This window comes from Mastacembelus armatus, chromosome 4 (genome assembly GCF_900324485.2).
Source record: "Mastacembelus armatus chromosome 4, fMasArm1.2, whole genome shotgun sequence".
Classification (NCBI taxonomy): Eukaryota; Metazoa; Chordata; class Actinopteri; order Synbranchiformes; family Mastacembelidae; genus Mastacembelus; species Mastacembelus armatus.
In genome coordinates this window covers 12,277,521-12,297,749 of record NC_046636.1, presented here as the reverse complement: position 1 = coordinate 12,297,749, position 20,229 = coordinate 12,277,521, and the positions used below count along the sequence as shown (strand labels likewise).

Genomic DNA, 20,229 nt, shown 5'->3' with positions numbered 1-20,229 from the left:
TGGCTGTACTAGCTCAAAAGGGTGCTTCTACTCAATACTGAGCACAGGGTCTGAATACTTATGACCATGTGATATTTCAGTTATTTCAGTGTATATCCCTGGAAACCTTATAATTTAAAATAACCTCAGGAAGGCTGACAACTTCATCCCATAAAGGTTGTATTCTGGCACACGAACAGAAAATGTGAGAATGATTGGCATTACTGCACCTGTACTGTCTCCAACATTGTTGCTGTATGCCAATTTGCTTGCTTTTAATTTGAGGTGTCACAAAGAAAGATTTTTTCAGCCAAATTCTCTCCAGCGTCTGGAGCTTGTGGAGCTATGTTGTACGTTGCACATCAGATGCCAGTTACAATCTGAAACCTTGATCTGAAATTCAAAGCCCACCCAATTCAGACTCACACGGGGAACTCAGGAACGGTCTGGTTACACACTCACACGGCAACACAGACTCATACAGGGAACACAGAAATGGGGCATCCACCCTGGGTCGCACGCTCATTCGGGGACACAGCAGGGGACGGTAACACACACACACTCAGAACTGCCTGGGTCATGCACACACTGGGGACACTGCAGGCAGACAGAACATACAGACACGGAACAAGGAACACAGCCTGGGTCACTCACACAGACGGGGGCCACACAGATAGAATAGACACAGACTCGGAACACAACACAAGACACGGAGAGGAGAACTCACAAAGACACAAGGAAAAGACTACTTAACAAAACGAGGTATCCATGAACATAAATCCAACAGGGAAAAGCAAGGCAGGTGTGGCAAACAAAAACTCTCTAAACAGGTTTTTGCAGTACAGAGCAGTTGTCGGCAGTTGAGGGCAGACAACCCGGCAAAGACTGTGGCTACTACGGGAGTACATAAACCAAAGGAACAAAGCGAGACACAGGTGAACACAATAACTAATTGGGGCAAGGTAAAAAGAACAGAATAAAACAAAAACCAGTTCCTGTCATGATCCTTCAAAACAAGAGCCAAAACAGGAAGTCAGAAGATGCGGATCATGACACCGTCTGTCAATTTGCAAATAGCTGTGATTCTTTTATCTATCTATTTTTTAAAAAATGACCTGGTCTGAACTGAATTGTCTGCGAGGGCTACAACAGCAACCTACAGTCTCCTTCAAGCTTGTATTTTCTAACTGTATCTTGTCCAAGTTTTAGTAACCATAAAACTATCGTCTTCCTGATGTCTCCATTGTTTATCACCCAGGGTGGTCTAAGGTAAACCATTACTCTAGGAGAGCTCTATTTGCTTCCATTCGGTAAAGTAGTCTGGAGCGCACAAATACACTGTTTCACTTGGGCAGCATAGAACTATTCTCTTAAATTGGGCATTGCAAGACATCAGTTTTTCTAGGTGAATCATTTTGAGTTTGATTCTACGTTTCTTGCTTTTCCAGATAAACTTAGATATCTGCTTGTTCCATGCTCTAAATTTTGAGTCTGAAATACGAACAGGCAGAGAGAGGAACAAATACAGCAGTCTCAGCAATACATTCATTTTTATTTCCTCTATTCTTGATCTGAGATATAGAGTTACCTTTAACCATTTCAACATATCTCTGACTATGGTTTGCTCGAAAAGCTTTCTCAGATCTTGCGTAATCAATATTCTTAGGTATTTTATGATGCCCACGTCACATTTTAATTTATACTTCTGTCTGATAGGGAATGTAATTCATGCAGAGGACCTGTGTTTTGGAAATGTTAAGTTTATAACCTGAAATTTGATCAAAGTCATCCAGTAAAGTCATGAGTTTGGGGAGTGTTAAGTCAGGATTTTGTGTGTATGTGATAATATTGTTGGCAAATAGTACTGTTCTTCCTGTGCTACTGTAATCCTTCTAAGACCATAATTTTCTCTTATTTCCTGAGCCAACGGCTCAATGAACAGAGCAAAAAGAAAGGGACTGAGACAACACCCCTGGCGGGTCCCTCTATAGTCTAAATCTGTGACAATGTAAGGTGACATTGATCTTTATTCGGGCAGTTGGTTTGCTATAAATTGACTGAATACACCTGATAAACAGACCAATGAAACCCATCCTCTCCATGACCAAGAAAAGAAAAGGCCATACGACCCTGTCATATGCCTTTTCCACATCCAGGTTGAAAAGGGATGCATGTTTGTTGTTTGTTCATTTTATCTATTATACGTATTGTCCTTCTAATACTGTCCTGAGTTTGACATTCTTTTATGAATCCTATCTGACCTTCGTCTATTTGGGTAATAGATGCTCTATTCTTTTAGCAATTATTGATGTAAATGAGGACAGAGATCGACAGATATCGACAGAGATTGACCGACATGACTCACAGTATTCTTTGTTTTTGCCTTCCTTTGGGATTACAGATATCACTGCTTCATTCCAAGAGGGAGGAATCCAAGCATTTTTAAGTGTCCAATTGAAAGACTCTAGCAGGGGGGAGGAGAGTTCTTCCCTGAAGACTTTATACCACTTGTTGGAAAGCCATCACTCGCACAACACTTGGAGAGCCCTCAATTTACTAATCCTTTATCCGGTTCTTCTTTTGTTATTGGGGAGGTTAAAGCCTTATTTTGGTTCCTGCCTATGGAGGGGAGGTCCAGTTTTGACAGAAATTTCTAATCTCGGACGCATTTATCTTCTCATTATTATTAGTGCTGATTCAGCATCAAATCTTTATTGCCCCCCCCCCCCCCCCTTCTTTGTTGTTCGGCATCCTTAGTGCTAGAAAGACTGTTCAAATGTCAAAATGTTCAGCATTTTAAGGATATTTCTGCTTGTATTCAGCTTTTTGATATCTTTCTTACTTAAGACATTCAGCTTTTTTCAAAACTTTTTTCCCATAGAGATGAATGAAGAGACTGCTCAAATCCTCTTCAGATCATCAACTTTGTCCTCTTTCAGCTTTAAGTGTGTCAGCATACTTTCAACTAGAAACAGCATTCGACTTTTAAACGGATCTACAGGCATTAAGCTATTAGTCTCGTATTCAGCTCTTTGATATCTGTTATGGTTTTTGATTAATCGCAGTTTACGTTTTATGGTGTTTTTAGGCATTTTCTGAATTTTACATTGGTTTCTATGGGAGCGGAATATTCAGAGCGGTGACATCATCAGCTAGAGAGGGAGAAGCTGTTAAGTTTATTGAAAAATTTTCTAACTCACCGTCACGGCTGCAATTTTGCCTTGATACACCATTTTCTCAAAAGTAGTAGAGATTTTTGTCTTCTTTCAGGTAATGCTGTTCTTATTTTGATAGGACCTACGGTTTTGTTACCAGGTGGCCAAACCCACAGAGAGTGACTGCTCAATCTCTCATACACTCCCATTATAAAAGAGGCCCATGAGTTCTGGTGAAAAACACAAATGAAGGCTGTTTCTAACTCGCCACCAATCCTTAATTTTTTGGAATATCTTCACAAAAAGTGGATCAGTCTCTTTGTTCAAGCCTCCTGGCACTGTTAGTGAAAGAATTATATTGATAGGACTTATAGTTTTTCTATAGTCTTCAATTTTGTGAGGTGAAGTTTTCTCAGCTTCTCCAATCTGCGTGTGTAAAATGCTGTGTCACTGCCCCTCCCACTCTGGGCTTAGGTCACCATAACACCAGCTCACAAAACAATAGCAGAACAACAGCTGTCTGTGCTGGGTAATTAAGAATGACTGTCTGCCTAATGTCCACTGCTGTTACACATGGTGACCATTCTCAGCTGTTTTGAGCAAGTGACTCTGTGGCTGTTTTAAATGTACTCCCCCTCCCACTCTGGGCTTAGGTCACCATAGCAACAGCTCATAAAGCAATAGCAGAGATAAATTCACTAAGTCTAATAATGATGAGTTAATTAATGGCAGAGTGTCTTTAAGCAGTCTAGTCTTGATGGGGTTTAAGAAACACGTAGATGATTCAGATGAAGCAACTAGTGATGTAAATTCAGAGAGATCTATGGGAGATAAGTCTAAACATAACTGAGGTCCTACAGATGATTCAAGAGCTACTGTAGTAGAAGATTAATTTATTGCAGGTATAGGAAGCATCTGCTGAATTTGATCTCTAATAGTTGTGATTTATTTGTAAAGAAACTCATAAAGTCATCACTGCTGAGAGCTAAGGGAACACTGGGCTCAACAGAGCTGTGACTTTTTGTCAGCCTGGCTACAGTGCTGAAAAGAAACCTGGGATTGTTCTTATTTTCCTCTATTAGTGATGAATAGTATGCAGTTCTGGCTTTACGGAGAGCTTTTTTATATGTTAGTAGACTGTTTTTCCAGGCTAGAAACATTTCCTCTAAGTTTGTGGAACGCCACTTCCTTTCCAGCCTTCGTGATGCCTGCTTTAAGGTACGAATATGTAAATTATACCATGGGGCTAGTCTTCTCTGATTCACTAACTTCTTTTTCAGAGGGGTTACAGAATCAAGCATTTCACGCAGTGAGGTTACAGCGCTGTCAACAACATGATCAATTTGGTAGGGAGTGGGATTGAAGCAACTGCCCTCCACTATGTTTATACTTGGCATAGATGTGAATAAAGATGGAATCATTTTCTTAAATTTATTAACAGCGTTGTCGGATAAACATCTGCTGTAGTGGAATTTTCTTCCAAACGCTGCATGATCCATCATTTTAAATTCAAAAGTTATTAAAGAATGATCTGACAAAACAGGATTTGGGGGAAAAACTATTAGATGTTCAATTTCGATGCCATAGGTCAGAACAAGATCAAGGGTGTGATTGAAACAGTGGGTGGGTTTATTAACATTTTGAATGAAACCAATTGAATCTAATATAGAATTAAATGCAATGCTGAGGCCGTTATTTTCAGCATCTACATGAATGTTAAAATCTCCCACTATAATGACTTTATCTGATCTAAGCACTAAATCAGACAGAAAGTCAGGGAATTCAGTTAAAAACTCTGAGTAAGGGACAGGTGGACGGTACACAATGACAAGTAGAACTGGTTTTTGTGTTTTCCAGTTTGGATGTGAGAGACTAAGAGTGAGGCTCTCAAATGAGTTATAACTGTTTTGAGGATGAAAGTTTAATAAAACGTTTGAGTGGAAGATTGCAGCTACTCCTCCACCTCGACCTGTGCTTCGAGGAACATGATAATTTTTATGACTGAGGGGGGTTGATTCATTCAGACTGACATATTCATCCTGCTGTAACCAGGTTTCAGTAAGATAAAGTAGGTCAATTTGGTGATCAGTTATCAAATCATTTACTAACAAAGATTTAGATGAAAGGGACCTAATATTTAATAGTCCACAAGGCATTCTGCTTCAGGATTTGGAGAGTGAGAGTGAGAGTATTTTGGCAAGTTTCACGGCGAGTCCCACCAATAAGTGACGTTCTAAAGTTTGGGATCATTTTGATCTCAAGAGGTCTGAACTTTTATTGCTGTCATGGGATTGAAACAGTGCCAGTGCTTCAGTCATGCTCTTCAGAGGTTGCCATGGCTTCAGTTGTCCACCAGATGTCACCGTCACTGAAGTCTCGAAGCTTTGAATCTTTTTCAGCACAATTGTCAGGAAAACCTCAGTGCTTCATGAGGCTTCAATTGCCCACCACTAAGGAAAAGGAACAAACAAGGAACAGGTGAAAACAGTAACTAATTAGGTCAAAGTAAAGTGAACAAAATAAAACAAAAAGCAGTTCCTGTCAGGATCCTACAAAATAAAAGAAACAGGAAGTCAAAAAACATGGATCCTGACACTATGTTGGCACGTAGCATAGATGTAAATAAAGATGGAATCATTTTCTTAAATTTATTAACAGTGTGGTAAGATAAACATCTGCTGTAGTGGAATTCTCTTCCAAATGCTGCATGATCCATCAGTTTCAATTCAAAAGTTATTAAATAATGATCTGACAAAATAGGATTTCGGGGAAAAACTATTAAATGTTCAATTTTGATGCCACAGGTCAGAACAAGATCAAGGGTGTGTTTGAAACGGTGGGTGGGCTTATTAACATTTTGAGTGAAACCAATTGAATCTAATATTGAATTAAATGCAGTGAATTAAATGCAATGCTGAGACTATTATCAACATCTATGTGAATGTTAAAATCTCCCACTATAATGACTTTATCTGAACTAAGCACTAAATCAGATAGGAAGTCTGGAAATTCAGTTAAAAACTCTGACTAAGGGACAGGTGGACGGTACACAATGACAAGTAGAACTGGTTTTTGTGTTTTCCAGTTTGGAAGTGAGAAAGTAAGAGTGAGGCTCTCCAATGAGTCATAACTGTTCTGAGGATTAAAGTTTAATAAAACGTTTGAGTGGAAGATTGCAGCTACTCCTCCACCTCAACCTGTGCTTTGAGGAACATGACAATTTTCATTACTGAGGGGGGTTGATTCATTCAGACAGACGTATTCATCCTGCTGCAGCCACGTTTCAGAGACACAGTAAGTCAATTTGGTGATCAGTTATTGTATCATTTACTAATAGAAATTTAGATGAAAGAGACCTAATATTTAATAATCCACATGACTGTTCTGTTTTTCTGTTCAATAAGAGGAGGAGTGGTCTTAATTTTTATTAGGTTTTTATGAATAACTCCTCATCTGTTAACACCTGATTTATTTGATTTATTTGAGCTGCTTACACTGGGGCAGTTTTTAACAGATTAGCGAATACTAAGGCCTGTGCAATCATACACCAGTAAAGCTGATACATTCGAGTCACAGTCAACAGAAACAGGGGAGATAGTAACACACGCAGGAAAGGCTGACGGCAAGCCACAAGCAGTAGTGCCATCTTGGTTTCAATTTCAGTTCAATCTCTTCCATGCATTACAGGACAATACAGGCAGTGTTATGTTGCATGCTCCGTGGGTTTACCCTCACAAGTAGCTAAGGCTGATGATGATGCCTATGTCTGACAGAGGAACAAATCACCCCAACTACAATGAACCACAGCAGAAGCGGACTAGACAGCCACCTCCTCAGTGCTGAACATCGAAGAACAGGTTTTGCCACAAATGAAGACCTCTACGTTTTTTTTTGTTTTGATTTTTTTTGGTTGTTAACCTTTTTTAACCCTTTTTGTAATTTAAAATAAACGTTATAAAAATCCACAAATTTGTGATATATAGTTATGTGTTTATGTGTTGTAAGGGCTCTGAAAATAAAAATTTGTATTTTATATTATGCTGTTTTCTGATCAAATCAACCGAACTCTGACTGTTTTTCCTTTTCTTTACATAACTAGTTGCCTCCATTGAAATATGTAGTTCAGTTCAGAGCACTACTAATCTGGATTTGGTAGTCTTAAAGTTCATCTAGATTTTGATTTGAAAAACTGGCAAAAAAGCAATATGGATTACCTGACCAAGGATGGGAAAACATGGGATTAACAAATCTGGATTATTCTGATCCAGAGTACAATTTTTGAATAACTGACCCCAGGAGGATCACACTTTAAATTAAATGCAGCTGGAAGATAATTTTTTTGGTGGTTAAATCAACTCTTGTTAAAATGAGGAGCTCATTTTAACAATAGTTGATTCGTGGACCTGTGTGTTTTTTGTGTTGTTTCTGTGGTTACCATGTTCACATAGCTCAGCAGTGGCCAATCTCCACTTCTCTTAACTACTGTTTTGGAAAACCTGATAACCAATTTTAATTGTTATAAATTTATAAATGTGAAAAAAATAATGGGAGGGACTATAGTGTTGAACTAGCCTGTTGGGGCCTGTCTGCATAGAGTTTGCATGTTATCTCTGCACCTGCATATATTTTCTGCACCACTTTACTCCCATAGTCCAAAGACAGGAAAATTAGGTTATATGTTGATTGTCTGTAGGCGTGAATTAAAGTATGAACTGTTGTCTGCAGTTTATATGTTAATGAATGCATGCCTTAATTTTGCTACCACTTCAAAAATATATGTTCAAAGAAGCTATTTTTTTTTGTTTGTGTTTCTCAGAAATGTTCACTACCCCCCCGTGGACCTCCAAGATATCCACGACTCTCACCTCTCAGCATGCTATAGCAGTCTTGTGCTCCAATCTCTGGCCAGGGTCATATGCATTTGCTTGTGGAAAGTAAGTGATCAGAACAGACTGACTTTGTGTGTTCCTAACAGAATCCTGAAAGCAGTGTTTTTTCATGTGCTGTCTCTTAATTAAGGAAGTTTGAGAACATATATGTTGGCTGGGGTCTGAAGTATGCAGGGGAAGCATACAGCCCACCTGTCCCACCACTACCACAAAAAGAGTATCCCAGTGGTCCAGAAATCACAGAGGACCTAGACCCATCACTGGAGGAGGAGCAGGCATTAAAAGAAGCTTTAGAGGAGCAGCAAGCTGCCCAGGATGAGATTGAGGAAACAGATGAAGAAGAGGAAGATAATGACTGAAAAAATAGTTACACATTTTAAAATTGATCTTTAAAGTATTTATAAAAAATTAGGCCAGCCCATGTAACATTTTCTGATTATAATGGAATTATTTTACTACTACACTGATACTATATATGCCATAATTCTGCTCAGCAGTGCCTCAGATAGCTATCCTAATATGTATAGGTTATTACAGTGTCTAGTTATAGTTTAGTCTTAAAGATTGTCTTAAATCAGAGCTTCTATGTTACAGTTCCACTGTGTAATATTTAGACTGTTAAAAAAAAAAGAAAAAGCAATTTGAAATAAAGTGATTAATTACAGTCTGTGCAAGATTCATTTGTGCCAGGGCAAGTAGCCACAACTGATCGCTCCAACTGAATGAATGTTGCTCAGTCAATGTTGAAATATTTATATGATTTTGTTTTCTTTGTTTAAGATTGTTTTGGGATTTGAGAGTATTTGTAATGAGTATGGGTCCTTTGTGTTCCTTTGTTATCATGATGTGGGCCAGGAGGGCCTTCTGTCATGGAGATGACAGAAAGACTCAGGCACCTCACTGTCACTTGTGACAACTTTTACCTCCTACTCACTTGCTCAGGAGCTTCTGCAGAAGAAAGTATCCTTGGTTGGGACAATCAGGAAAAATAAACCAGAGCTTTTATCTTTTTAGGTTGTCGGCACCTATAGCTGTAGAAGGAGGACCAATCATTGGCCACAGATATTATTTTTATTTTGGTGGACATATCAGCATAGCTTTTCCTAGAAGAACTGGGAAATTCTCTGGTCTCTACATCAATATTGTTGAGCACCTCCCTCACGCACTAGTTGCTGCTGCATTGGTCAAAGGGATGCAGTCTTCTGCAGCTGTGCCTCCAGAAACAAAGCCACAGACACCAGCAGATACCAGCAGACACGAACAACTCAGGAGTAAAGAGGAGAACATACACGTTGTGCAAAGGACAAAAAAAAAAAGAACAGCCAGCACTTTCAACTGTTGTGGTAGACACACTTGCAAAGAGCAGGAGGTGATATCCAGCAAGTCATAGCATATCCAAGACTACACTGTAAAACCCGATAAGTTAATTTAACTCAAAAAAATTGGTGAAACTGATTACATAAAAATCTTTGAGTGATGATAACTCAGTTTTGTAAGTTACAAAAACACTCCTTATGAGGTAGCTTTTACTGGGTATTTTTAATTGACAGTAACTAGACTTTGTAAGTTACAGAAGCTTTCTGTATTAAGTACTTTTTACTAGTTATTTTGTTTCTGCAGTACAAATCAAAATTAAGGATATGTAACTTGTAAATATTTATTACATCTAACAAAAATATTTAGTTGCCTAGTAATATATTGTTTGCGTCATGTTTACTTAAAGTTTTAAAGCTGTACAAACTTTGCTGTAACTTAAAACACTGCTTACTTCCAACTCATAATTGCAAATTAGAGTACTTAAAATTTCTTTTGAAACTGATTACATAAATTGTTTTAAGTAGTTTAAACTCAAAATCTCTAAATACACACATTATGGTTCACCATTAAAAGGCTAACACAGACCATTTCCATGAAAGTTACTCTTTAATTAAGTAACCACAAAGCATTAACCAAACAAACTATAAACTATGTTTGGCTAATGGAAATACATTTACAAAAAGTAAAATTTGCCTTGTCATTTTTTGAACATTCACTTCTATAAATTGACAATATTAATAAAATCCTCAATCAGAGAATATGTAACTCTTCACTTGATATATTGACTTTTTTTACGTCACGTCCACTAATTTGTCGTTTATTAGGCATTTCAAAATAAAAACAATAAAACTCAATATTCCCGAAAAGCCATTCTGTTCATTGCTTTATCAAACTTCATAAAAATTGCCTAATAAATGCAGCAATTTAAAAGCGTCCGTCTCACCTTAGGCAGCATGGCAAAATATCTGAAAAGAGTAGGTTATACATTATTTCACCCAAACTTCTTTTGAATAGATGCATTAATCAAAACTTACGTTAAACAGTAACATCAGAAACTGAAATAAGTGTTTCACCAATCACAAGGGCTTAAGGACATTTGCCTTAAGAAGGTTATCGCTCTGATATGTGTATGAATGTGTAACAGTTTATATGTCTATATGTTTATCAATGCATGATTCATCCTATAGTCATTTTTGTAGAAAATAATTTAAACTGTTTATGGATTTGATAACAATTGTAAAGTCTGTGCTTGGTCAATTTAACAAACATTATTTTACAAAACCACAGTTCTATGGTACAATACAATAATACCATAAACAGTCTAGCTAAATGATGAACCACATGGACCTAATTAACGTGCAGAGATCAAAGAAATAGCTACTGCAGTATATACAGTATGGCTAATTTTGCCAAGTTTGCCATACTATTTTACACATTCAGTACACATCCAGTACAAAAACTGTTTACTGCCAAGTAACAGTAAACACTTTCAAACTCTTAACTGAACAATACATACAACAACAGCAGATGAAATGCAGAAAAGTGCAACGTTCATTGCTCTATAGTACGACAAAAGTGACAGTACTCTTGTGCATGTAATGTCTTCAAGTAAAGCAGCAACTTACAGTGAGATTACTCCACTGCCAAAAGTTCATTTTTAAGACTCAACACCCTGGGTCTCAACTTCCCATCATCCAGGCCCATCACAACTTTCTGGATGAAGTTTAATGTGTTGGCCAGGTCTTTTGGGTAACTTAGATGGAGAGCATAAATAAGAGCAAAAAGTGTGACAAATGCATCAGAAAGAGTGGTGCATTCAATAACTGTGTTACCCTCAAGCACAACTGCAGTTCTCTCTGGGACAAAAAATGCGACATCTGTTGCACTGGTGGTGGTACTGATTGACAGAAGCCCCACTGGTATGTCATCAGTGTTCGGTTCATCAGTCTCCACCATCTGAACACAATAACAGAGAAGTGTTACCTCTTAGTCCAGCTTGACTAAGCTATAACCAAAGGCTGTTTGCTAAAAAGATGCACCTGTGACAGACAGGTGACAAAAATTCAAGGAAAAACAGGTGTAGCTGTAGAGGTCAAATCCTTGGCCTCTACAGCAATGATTGCAGTGGAGAGCACTAATCATAAAAATTACAATTACTGATCTTGTCCAGATATGCATCATATTATTCCAATCCTGTACATCCTGCGTAATGCTATGGAGACTTTTAATGACTGACACCGTAGTCAGTAACACTATTATAAAATCAATAACTGTAACCCTCACCCTAGGATCCACAGGTGGATCACACAAAGAACACAAAAAACTGGTGAATGGCAAACAAATTTGCAACGATAAATGTGCTGACTTACATCCCACAGCCTCAGAAATCTCAAGTCATCCTCATGCAGATATGCAGGCAGAGCACGGACGACAGCAGCACGTCTCAGATGGATGTCAACTTGTTCCTTGAGTGTAAAAAGATATTTTAGCTTCAGTACAGATGCTGAAAACCACAACCATACACTGATACACAACATTATGACCACCTGTACAATCTAATGCAATCCAATACAATAGCTCTGTCTTGATTTCTGCATTAGATTGTACAAGTGCCCAAAATGATGTGACTGATCGGTTTACAATACTATGTATCACAAGAAAGAGCCCTTCCATGTCTTCAGAGATGGTAAACTAAAACACAAACATCTTGGTCATACACCAATGAGTGTAACTAACTTACAGTACCTGGAGGTCATAAATCCTGATGATTCAAAGCTTCAGCTACTTTCCCTGAGCGAGCAGCTTTCTTCCTGAACAAGCTCTGAAGGCGAGGGGAATGTTGATCCAACACAGCATAGAAGTGGTTCTTCAGATTCATGTTTGTGATTCTGTGAAATTCAGCACAGATCTGCACAAACAAAGTATATGTAAGTGTGGCCCTGTAGAAAAACTAAAATCTAATATCTACAAATGGTGTAACACCAGTGTTAATGAAAAAACAAAGTCTCAGGGCATGCACATGTACTAAGAAAAATATTTTCACCTGTGACTCCAATTTTAGGGCAGGTCAACGTTCAAGAATCTCCTCAACAGGTAGGTCAACACTGACGATCTATTTCCGCCGCAGGGCAAAGGTCATCTGCATTAACTTTGTGATCCATGGAAGATTTTTCTCACTCATCTTAACTTCATCTGCAATTTGTACTCTGAATTGTTCAAGACTTGCAGCATCTTGACCTCTTGGGAAATTAGGGAGAAAATTCACTTCTGCCTTCTTTGGTCTTTTTATGTTAGTGTGGGGAGCTTGTTCGTCTGGGTTGTTTCTACTCCTCTTCCCAGAATTGACAGCTACTTCGTGAAATCCAGCCCGACTTAACTTTGCACGGTAGTTTCCCATCTTAAACTTCAGACTATTTTTCCAACCATACCATCCTGTCTGAGATCCTGGCTCTGTTAGGCAAGGATGCTGAGTGACAAGTGCTTCTGCCACCTTTGAAACTTCTCTATCATTGGGGTATGCTTTGAAGCAGTGCATTTTGGCTGCAAGGGTCTCAAGAATGTCATGTTTTTGTCCCCTAGATAATTTGAGAGTTTTCCCCAGTCTCTCATATGTAACATTTCCCTCAACCTAGTATGAGTTCTACCTCATAGGAAAATGTGGGGACTGGAAAAACATCAGGCCATCTCTCAGTTCTGTCTGGAGTCATGGCATGGGGCAATATTATTGTGTCGTCTGGCGCTATTGAACTGGCATCACTCTCAGATCTTATAACTTTTAGTACAGCTTTCTGTGGAAGCTCCTCAATATCTACAAGGGAACACAGCTGCCCGTCAAAGTCAGGATCTTGGTATGATAAGCTAAAGTCAAAATCTAGCTTAAATCTTTCTTTTATCATTGTTTTTAGCTCATCCACAGATGCTGGTTGTGAAGATAAAGTCATCTTCCTGACAATGTCTGTTGAGGTATGGACATGAAGAAGGAAGTTTTGAGCTGCCATTTTCTATTAAAAGAGGAAAAGAGAGACTGGTGAATAAGTGTCATTATACTGGCAACATACAATCAGCGTTGGACAGTGATACAGTAAAATTTCTGAGATTTCTTTCTACACAATTATCCAGACTGTATAGATCCACACTTCAAGAAACATTTTAATTTTGCAAGTTTCTGATCAACACATATCGTTTCTGTGTTAATATCAAATGTCCATCAATACTGTAGGCTGTGAGACTTACTGTATCATTTAGCTCTGACAGCTGATGTACAGAGAAGTTGTCTGATGATTTTAACTCAAATGACCTTAGATGCTCAATGTACCAGCACTCGTAGTTCCTGCAAAGAAAAAATGCAGAGTTGTTCACAAGCAGTATATTTTCAATCCTGCTGAAGTTTGGAAGTCCTCCCGCCTGACCTGCAGAAACAAACATTCCATTAGTATAGTCTGTACCATTTATGATGACTTTCGACGTACTATATATGTTCTGGCTATCTGTCTTTGTCTCTATGAAGTTTTTCGCTACTTCCGGCAAAGTGGAAACTTGGACAGAAGTGAAACTTGAGGCCTGTGTGTGGGGTCTAAAAAATAATGGAGCACTAAGATGATATGCCATCATGTGCTGATGTCTGGTAGCAAGAGTTTTCAAGACATTCTTGAAATTTTGTGTGTCATGTATGACCCTTTTGAAAAAGCGATGTTTTCCTTCAAACCGCATGGTCCACAGGTGAACCAAAGGCCCAAAACACTTTGTTAGTTCTGGGTAGTGCTCAATATAATGATGTTTGGGTCTGAGCCTAAAGTCAGGAAACACAGTTTGGAGGCCCTGCCTATGTTCACTTATTTTAGTCTGCATGTACTGGATAGATTCTTCTGTGAAAGATGGCGACAACACCAGCTGCACAATTTCTTTCAGATCCATTAGTACAGCCCATGCTGGATCACCTTCAGGAACTTTACTTCCTACCATGAGTGGTAATAACCTCAGCAAAGTGGAATTTTCATGCCCATTTCCACCAATACTTAGTTTGGCTGAAAAGTTCTTTGGGATTTGTTGTGGTTTATCAAGCCTATCAGAATGCTGATATGGAAATATCTGGAGACATTTCAAGAGTGAAATACTTAAGTCGAATCATGTCACCGATGCATAGTGCCAACTCAACTGGCACAATACCTTCAAATAGGTCGTGAAGTATATCAGGTGGGAAACCTGTAATGGGATGAAAATGTTGTAGTGTTTTCCTGAGAACACACTCACCTCGGACTCCAAAATGAGTTGCATTTTCTCCTTGCACAACATTCTGAACATGAAGATCATGACAGGCTCTTGTTCTCATGCCAAAATCACCTTCAGAAACTTCACTGGTCTGTATATGGTCTGCAGAACAGCAACAGAATCTGCAGATGTACAGTCCACGGAAACACTGCACGAAACCTGCAAGACCGTGTGCAGCCAAATTATCGGCTGCAACACACAAAACAGTTCCTCTGACACACTGGCTGAGAGCTTCAATGAAAACACCATCTTGCTCAAGAGTGTGCATGTCTTTCAACAAAGGTGACAGAACACTCATAACCACACTTCTGCAGGTCAGGGACTTTGCATAGCAGTGCTAGCTGTATGACGTGAAGGCTGGACCTATACTGACTGGGTATATTGGCAAGCAACCAATATACTGCACAAAGCTTATGGATCTTTCTAGCTGTGCCTAAAGGATTAGCTAGTTCAATGTCATCAACATACAAAATGATTGACAATTTCAGCTCACCAGCTGCTGATAATAACTGATTTTCTGTGAAGTAAGTTCCATTAAAAGAGGAATAAACATTAGTGCTGTAGTGACAACTTTTAAATGGACAGTTGACCGTTTCGTGTTGTTTTAAATGTGTTCTTAAATTACTGAAAAGGGTTTATCATTAAATGGTTGCTTGAATCCACACACTGGACAGATGAATGACAAACATTCCACCTGATTTTTGCTCTGCAAAACTGTTTCAGAATGCAACCATGTTAAGTGAATTTTCAAAGCATTTACTGACTGAAACGTGCAGACACAATCATCATAGAGACAAGGCAATGGACTGACTGTAGAAAAATTGCTATAATGCAAACGATAATGATCAAGCAACTGTGCCCTTTTATCAAAGGCAGCAGTACAAAGTTTGCACCTCCAAGCCATCTAAAAACTGTACAATATTTACCCACAATGTAAGCATGCAGAGTTAAAACTAATTATAAGACAACTTTCAGATTAATTTCAATGTAGTGCACTAAATATTAATTGACATTTTATTAACAATAAGAAATGTATGTCTATTAATGTTAATTGCTCAACATGAACATACCAGATTGAAAGTTCTGTACATCAGCCAGTTGCTTCAGCTTCAGCCTGAAAAAAGAGACTGGAATGTCAGGATGACTTAAATGTTCAGTTGTTTAACCCTTTTTAATACATTTTATTAGCTATTAATGTGTAGCAACAAATATAATACACTCCATGTATCAGTAAACAAAACAATAAAAAAAAAGAGGTTAAATCTACCCTTTCTGAATTTGAACTGAGATACTCAGAAAGGGTCCATCATTTTTTTAAGCAACAACCACATTTTTTTCTAGTAAAACTTAAGTTACTTACTGTGACAGGTTATATAAATTATACAGCACTGATTACTAAAACCAAAGGTTAACTAACATACCATAGCACAATATGTTTTTGCATCAAATTATTGTAAAACCTCGATGCAAACCTTTAAGTTAAGTTCTAACATTACCAAAATATGTCCAAACATGCATGAACATTAAACATCTGTCAGACAGGCACAATTTTAAGTCCAAAGTTAACAAAAAATTAAGACATTATAAGCAGTTGATGCAATACCACCAATTTTCCACTTTAAGCCCTGAAAAAAAAAACTAGCTAGATACACCGTCTTTCAATTTTCCCGTTTACATTTATACCGGACCTCAAATCTCATCCACTTCACCAATCATGCATATTGCTGAGACACTTGATGTAGAAAATAATAAAACACAAAAGTTAAGTTAAGTGTAATTGCGGTAAACGCAGTTAGCACAGTGGAGACAGTTAGCTCATCAGGCTGAGATAACGGCTGCATGCCACAACACGTTTCGCCGCAAATGTTCTCACTGATAATTCCACTGCCTATTTCCAGCTTCAGTTGCGAAAAATATCCAAGTTATTCACAGGCTGCAAACTTTTCTCCGCATATTTCATCCGATGCGAGCAGAGCAAACATGGCGGAAGTTTCCACCGATTCGCGGGCGAAGTGCATGACGTCAGACACTGAGTATCCACATTTCTGAGTACAAGGACAAAAACGACTTAGAAGAGCTGAGCTCTGTAAACTTAAAACTAAAAATGAGCACAAATGACTCAGAATATTAGAGGTAATCAACTGTTTTATTTTTCTGAGTTAACAAAACACAGTTTCTTTAACCATGTTTTACTGTTTGGTCTTACAGTGTATGATAAAAGGTAAAAAAATATCCAGTCCCCAATTACTGTTTATGTTGAAAATAAGTAATTTTATTTTTCCCCCATATACATGACATCACTTATAAAATTAGCATTTAAAGAGTTAAAATCCTGGAAATTGTTTTAAACATTTAGTAGTTTTGATCAGAACTGAAGTTGATTAACAGATTTATGCAAAAAAAAGTTGAAATATATTTTTTCAGCAGTTTATTTTAATGTTTTCATCACGAACATAATGAAAGGGTAGTGTATTCTAACAGCGCACAAGGGTTAAATGGTTATACATTCATGTTGGAAATAGCAACAATGTCTGTGAAGATTCCCAGTCGTCCAGGTGAAGTTATCTAAAGGCTAAAACATTTTTTCACTATTCCTCTAATTCCCCTTTTCCATTATGCAGTTTTAGTACTATTTGGTTCTCCTGTACTCGATGCAAAGTTTTGGTAATTTTCCACTACAATTGAGTACCACCTTAAGGTGGGTGGCGCGAAACTGCCGTGACACCACCAAGCACAGAAACGTCCTCACCTCCTTGCAGAACCACGTTGCTGTTTTGTGAATCACGTTAGCCATTTGCCTCGCTAAAGACTATAAGAATGGAAAAACAAATGATCGCTGTTGTTGGTTTTGAAAAATGGCGGGTTTGATTCTTCTCAGGACTCCTCTAGTGATGTCACTCCCTGACCAATCAGTGACCCATAGTCTGTTAACGTCACATTTTAGTACTGGCTCAGCTCACTTGGAACCTCGGCCTGAGTAGGCTTATTAGGTAAACTATGTAAATGGGGCGAGAGTAGTTAGACATACACTCCTGGTTTGGTTTTACTTCAATGTCAGTTCAATTCAACTCAATTTTATTTGTATAGCGCCAAATCACAATACAAATCATCTCAAGGCACTTTACAAAAACAAACAAACACAAAACAAACAAACCCCCCCCCCCAAAAAAACAAGAAAAACAAAAAGACAAAAACCTGTACGGGGCCGACGAGGGCAAACGCGCCGCAACAGCCAAAACACATGCAAAAGAGAAACACCGCAACAGCTAAAATACATATAAAAGAGAAACGCCGCAACAGCCAAAACACATGCAAAAGAGAAACACCGCAACAGCTAAAATACATACAAGAGAGAAACGCTGCAACAGCCAAAACACATGCAAAAGAGAAAAGCTGCAACAGCTAAAACACATGCAAAAGAGAAACGCCGCAACAGCTAAAATACATACAAAAGAGAAATGCAGCAACAACTAAAACACATGCAAAAGAGAAACGCTGCAACGGAAGTGCACCAGGCCTGTAGGTGGACCCCCTGAACTGAGAGATGCTATGAACAAAGTTTGGCTAACTTTTAGAGAGGCGAGAGAGAAACATAGTGTTATAAACCGCATCTCATTTTGGCGGCTATGGTTTTGAATTGCAACAGAATGAGTATCCTCTGATGATTGGTCTCATAAGCACTAATATGTGCTAAAAATATTCTAATACATTTGTTTACTTGATCAAAAGTGTCATACAACGTTGGGAGACATGGGGGGTGGTGCTACTCCCTGAAATGAGTTTTTGCAGGGTGGGATGTCTGAAGGTTCAGTTTCTGTTCATTTTTTTTAAAACAGTTGACCATAATCTTTTACATTTGCCCTTGTTGGCCACCGTATACCTGGCCTGAATAGGCTCATTAAGTAAACAATGGACGTGAGCAAAGGTGAGGGTTGTTAGGATCTAATGGCCGATTCTTGTGACCCCTTTGATCCACAAACTGGGTATAGAGGACATGTGAAGGATGTGAAGTGTTCCTTAACTCCCTGGTTATATCAAGATAGCCTAAATTATGTCCCACACCACTGTCAAGGGAGGGTTTTTCTACTTGGATATGTATGGGTTCTCTGATGCCTCTCTGAAACCATCTATCTTCTCTGCCCACAACATCACTGTCTTCAAATGAGTGGTCTGCAATGTGCTGCATTAATGCAGTAGACACCAAATTCACCAGAGATGACACCAAAGAGAATCGGCCAGCCATTTTGGACTGTGAGGTCATCATCAGTAGCCTGGTAACCTAGAAACAGAAGTCTACATGAAACCCACACACACAGACCAATACGTATGATTTGACTCCCATCACCGACTGCAACACAAACCTTGCGCCACAGAGCAAACAACAACCCTACCTCTATGGAGGCTAAGAGGAAGGAGGACTAACAATTGAGGACAGCCCTCAAAACCTGTTGCTACCCTAAGTGGGTTTTCAATAAGGCAGCATCCACCTCAGGCAGAAAAACAAGAGACAAAGCTGAGACTTAAGATCCACAGAGGAAAAACCTGGTCATTCCCTATGTAGCTGGGCTTAAAAGGATTTTTGGGAAACATCACATATCAGTTCACTTCCAACCCACCAACACACTGAGACAGAGATGAGACCAGACACCAAAACAAAAGAGGACCAATGTAGTATATACCATCCAGTTTAAGGAAGATTGCTCAGAACTCTACGTCAGAGAAACCAAACAACCACTCAACAGGAGGACAGCCCAGCACAGGAGGAGCAGCTCCACAGGACCACAGTCAGCTGTGCACCTCCATTTAAAGGAAACAGGACACTCATTTGAAGACTAGGATGTACCTAATGAGCCTATTCAGGCTAGGAGTGGAGCGAAACCAATCTGAAAGATAAATGTGAGTTTTCTACCAGCTTCCCCTCAGACCAACAAAGCTACTTGGATGAGTAGTTAAACGTTTTGACCTAAAAAGTAGAAGTCAAGTTGCCATGACTCAGCTTCTAGATATCAGCAAAAATGAAACGAAAATTTAAACAATGAAGTTAAGGCTGAAAAAGAATTGAATTAGTGATCCAGTTTTATCACCGTCAGCAAAGGATGATAAACCAAAATATTAGTAGTAACTTTAGTCGTAAAGTTAAGATTTTTAAATGCATTTGCCTAGTCTTAGGCCTACTGAATATTCAGTAACAGTAAAATATTTGTTAATGACTAAGTTTTACTCCAGTTAACACTCTCAGTTAACCTGAGGTGGGATCTGTACTTCGTTACTGCACTTAAGTAGATTTTTCAGGTATCTGTACTTTACTCCCTACTTTCTGCTCATTATCAAAACAGGCTCGTTACTTTTTCAAACTCCGCGGATGATGACACGACGTGGTATCCGTACTTTACTTGAGTATTTATTTTTCTGACGACTTTTACTTTAACTCCCTACATTTAAACATAAATATCAGTACTTTCTACTCCTTACATTATCAAACAGGCTCATTACGTTTTCAACCTCCGCGGATGACGGCACGACGTAAAAGACGTAACTAACTAGAGGGAAATCGCGTGAGTGTACAGGGTATGATGGAGAGAAAAGCTGTAGTGAGACATGGAGGCAAGAACTGTTCGATG

General features: G+C 38.6%; 1 protein-coding gene and 1 long non-coding RNA gene across 3 annotated transcripts in view; one reads left to right on the top strand and one right to left on the bottom strand.

Annotated features, from left to right (window-relative positions):
* The window catches only part of rsph4a (radial spoke head component 4A), a 32,426-nt gene extending 23,783 nt beyond the window's left edge, over positions 1 to 8,643 (top strand). Inside the window, exons 6-7 of one of the 2 annotated variants that reach the window (XM_026323758.1) lie at positions 7,951 to 8,068; positions 8,154 to 8,643. In XM_026323758.1, the coding sequence (XP_026179543.1) occupies positions 7,951 to 8,068; positions 8,154 to 8,382 (347 nt within the window). In that variant the 3' untranslated portion in view covers positions 8,383 to 8,643. The remainder of the gene's footprint in view (positions 1 to 7,950; positions 8,069 to 8,153) is intronic. The other variant, XM_026323759.1, reaches the window with a different exon arrangement.
* A 2,564-nt stretch (positions 8,644 to 11,207) lies between these two features.
* LOC113140012 (uncharacterized) lies at positions 11,208 to 12,370 on the bottom strand. The gene is made up of 3 exons (XR_003296610.1): positions 12,086 to 12,370; positions 11,710 to 11,805; positions 11,208 to 11,296 (listed from the first exon to the last, which is right to left on the bottom strand). It is a non-coding gene; the product is annotated as an uncharacterized LOC113140012 (long non-coding RNA).
* Between the last annotated feature and the right edge of the window lie 7,859 nt (positions 12,371 to 20,229).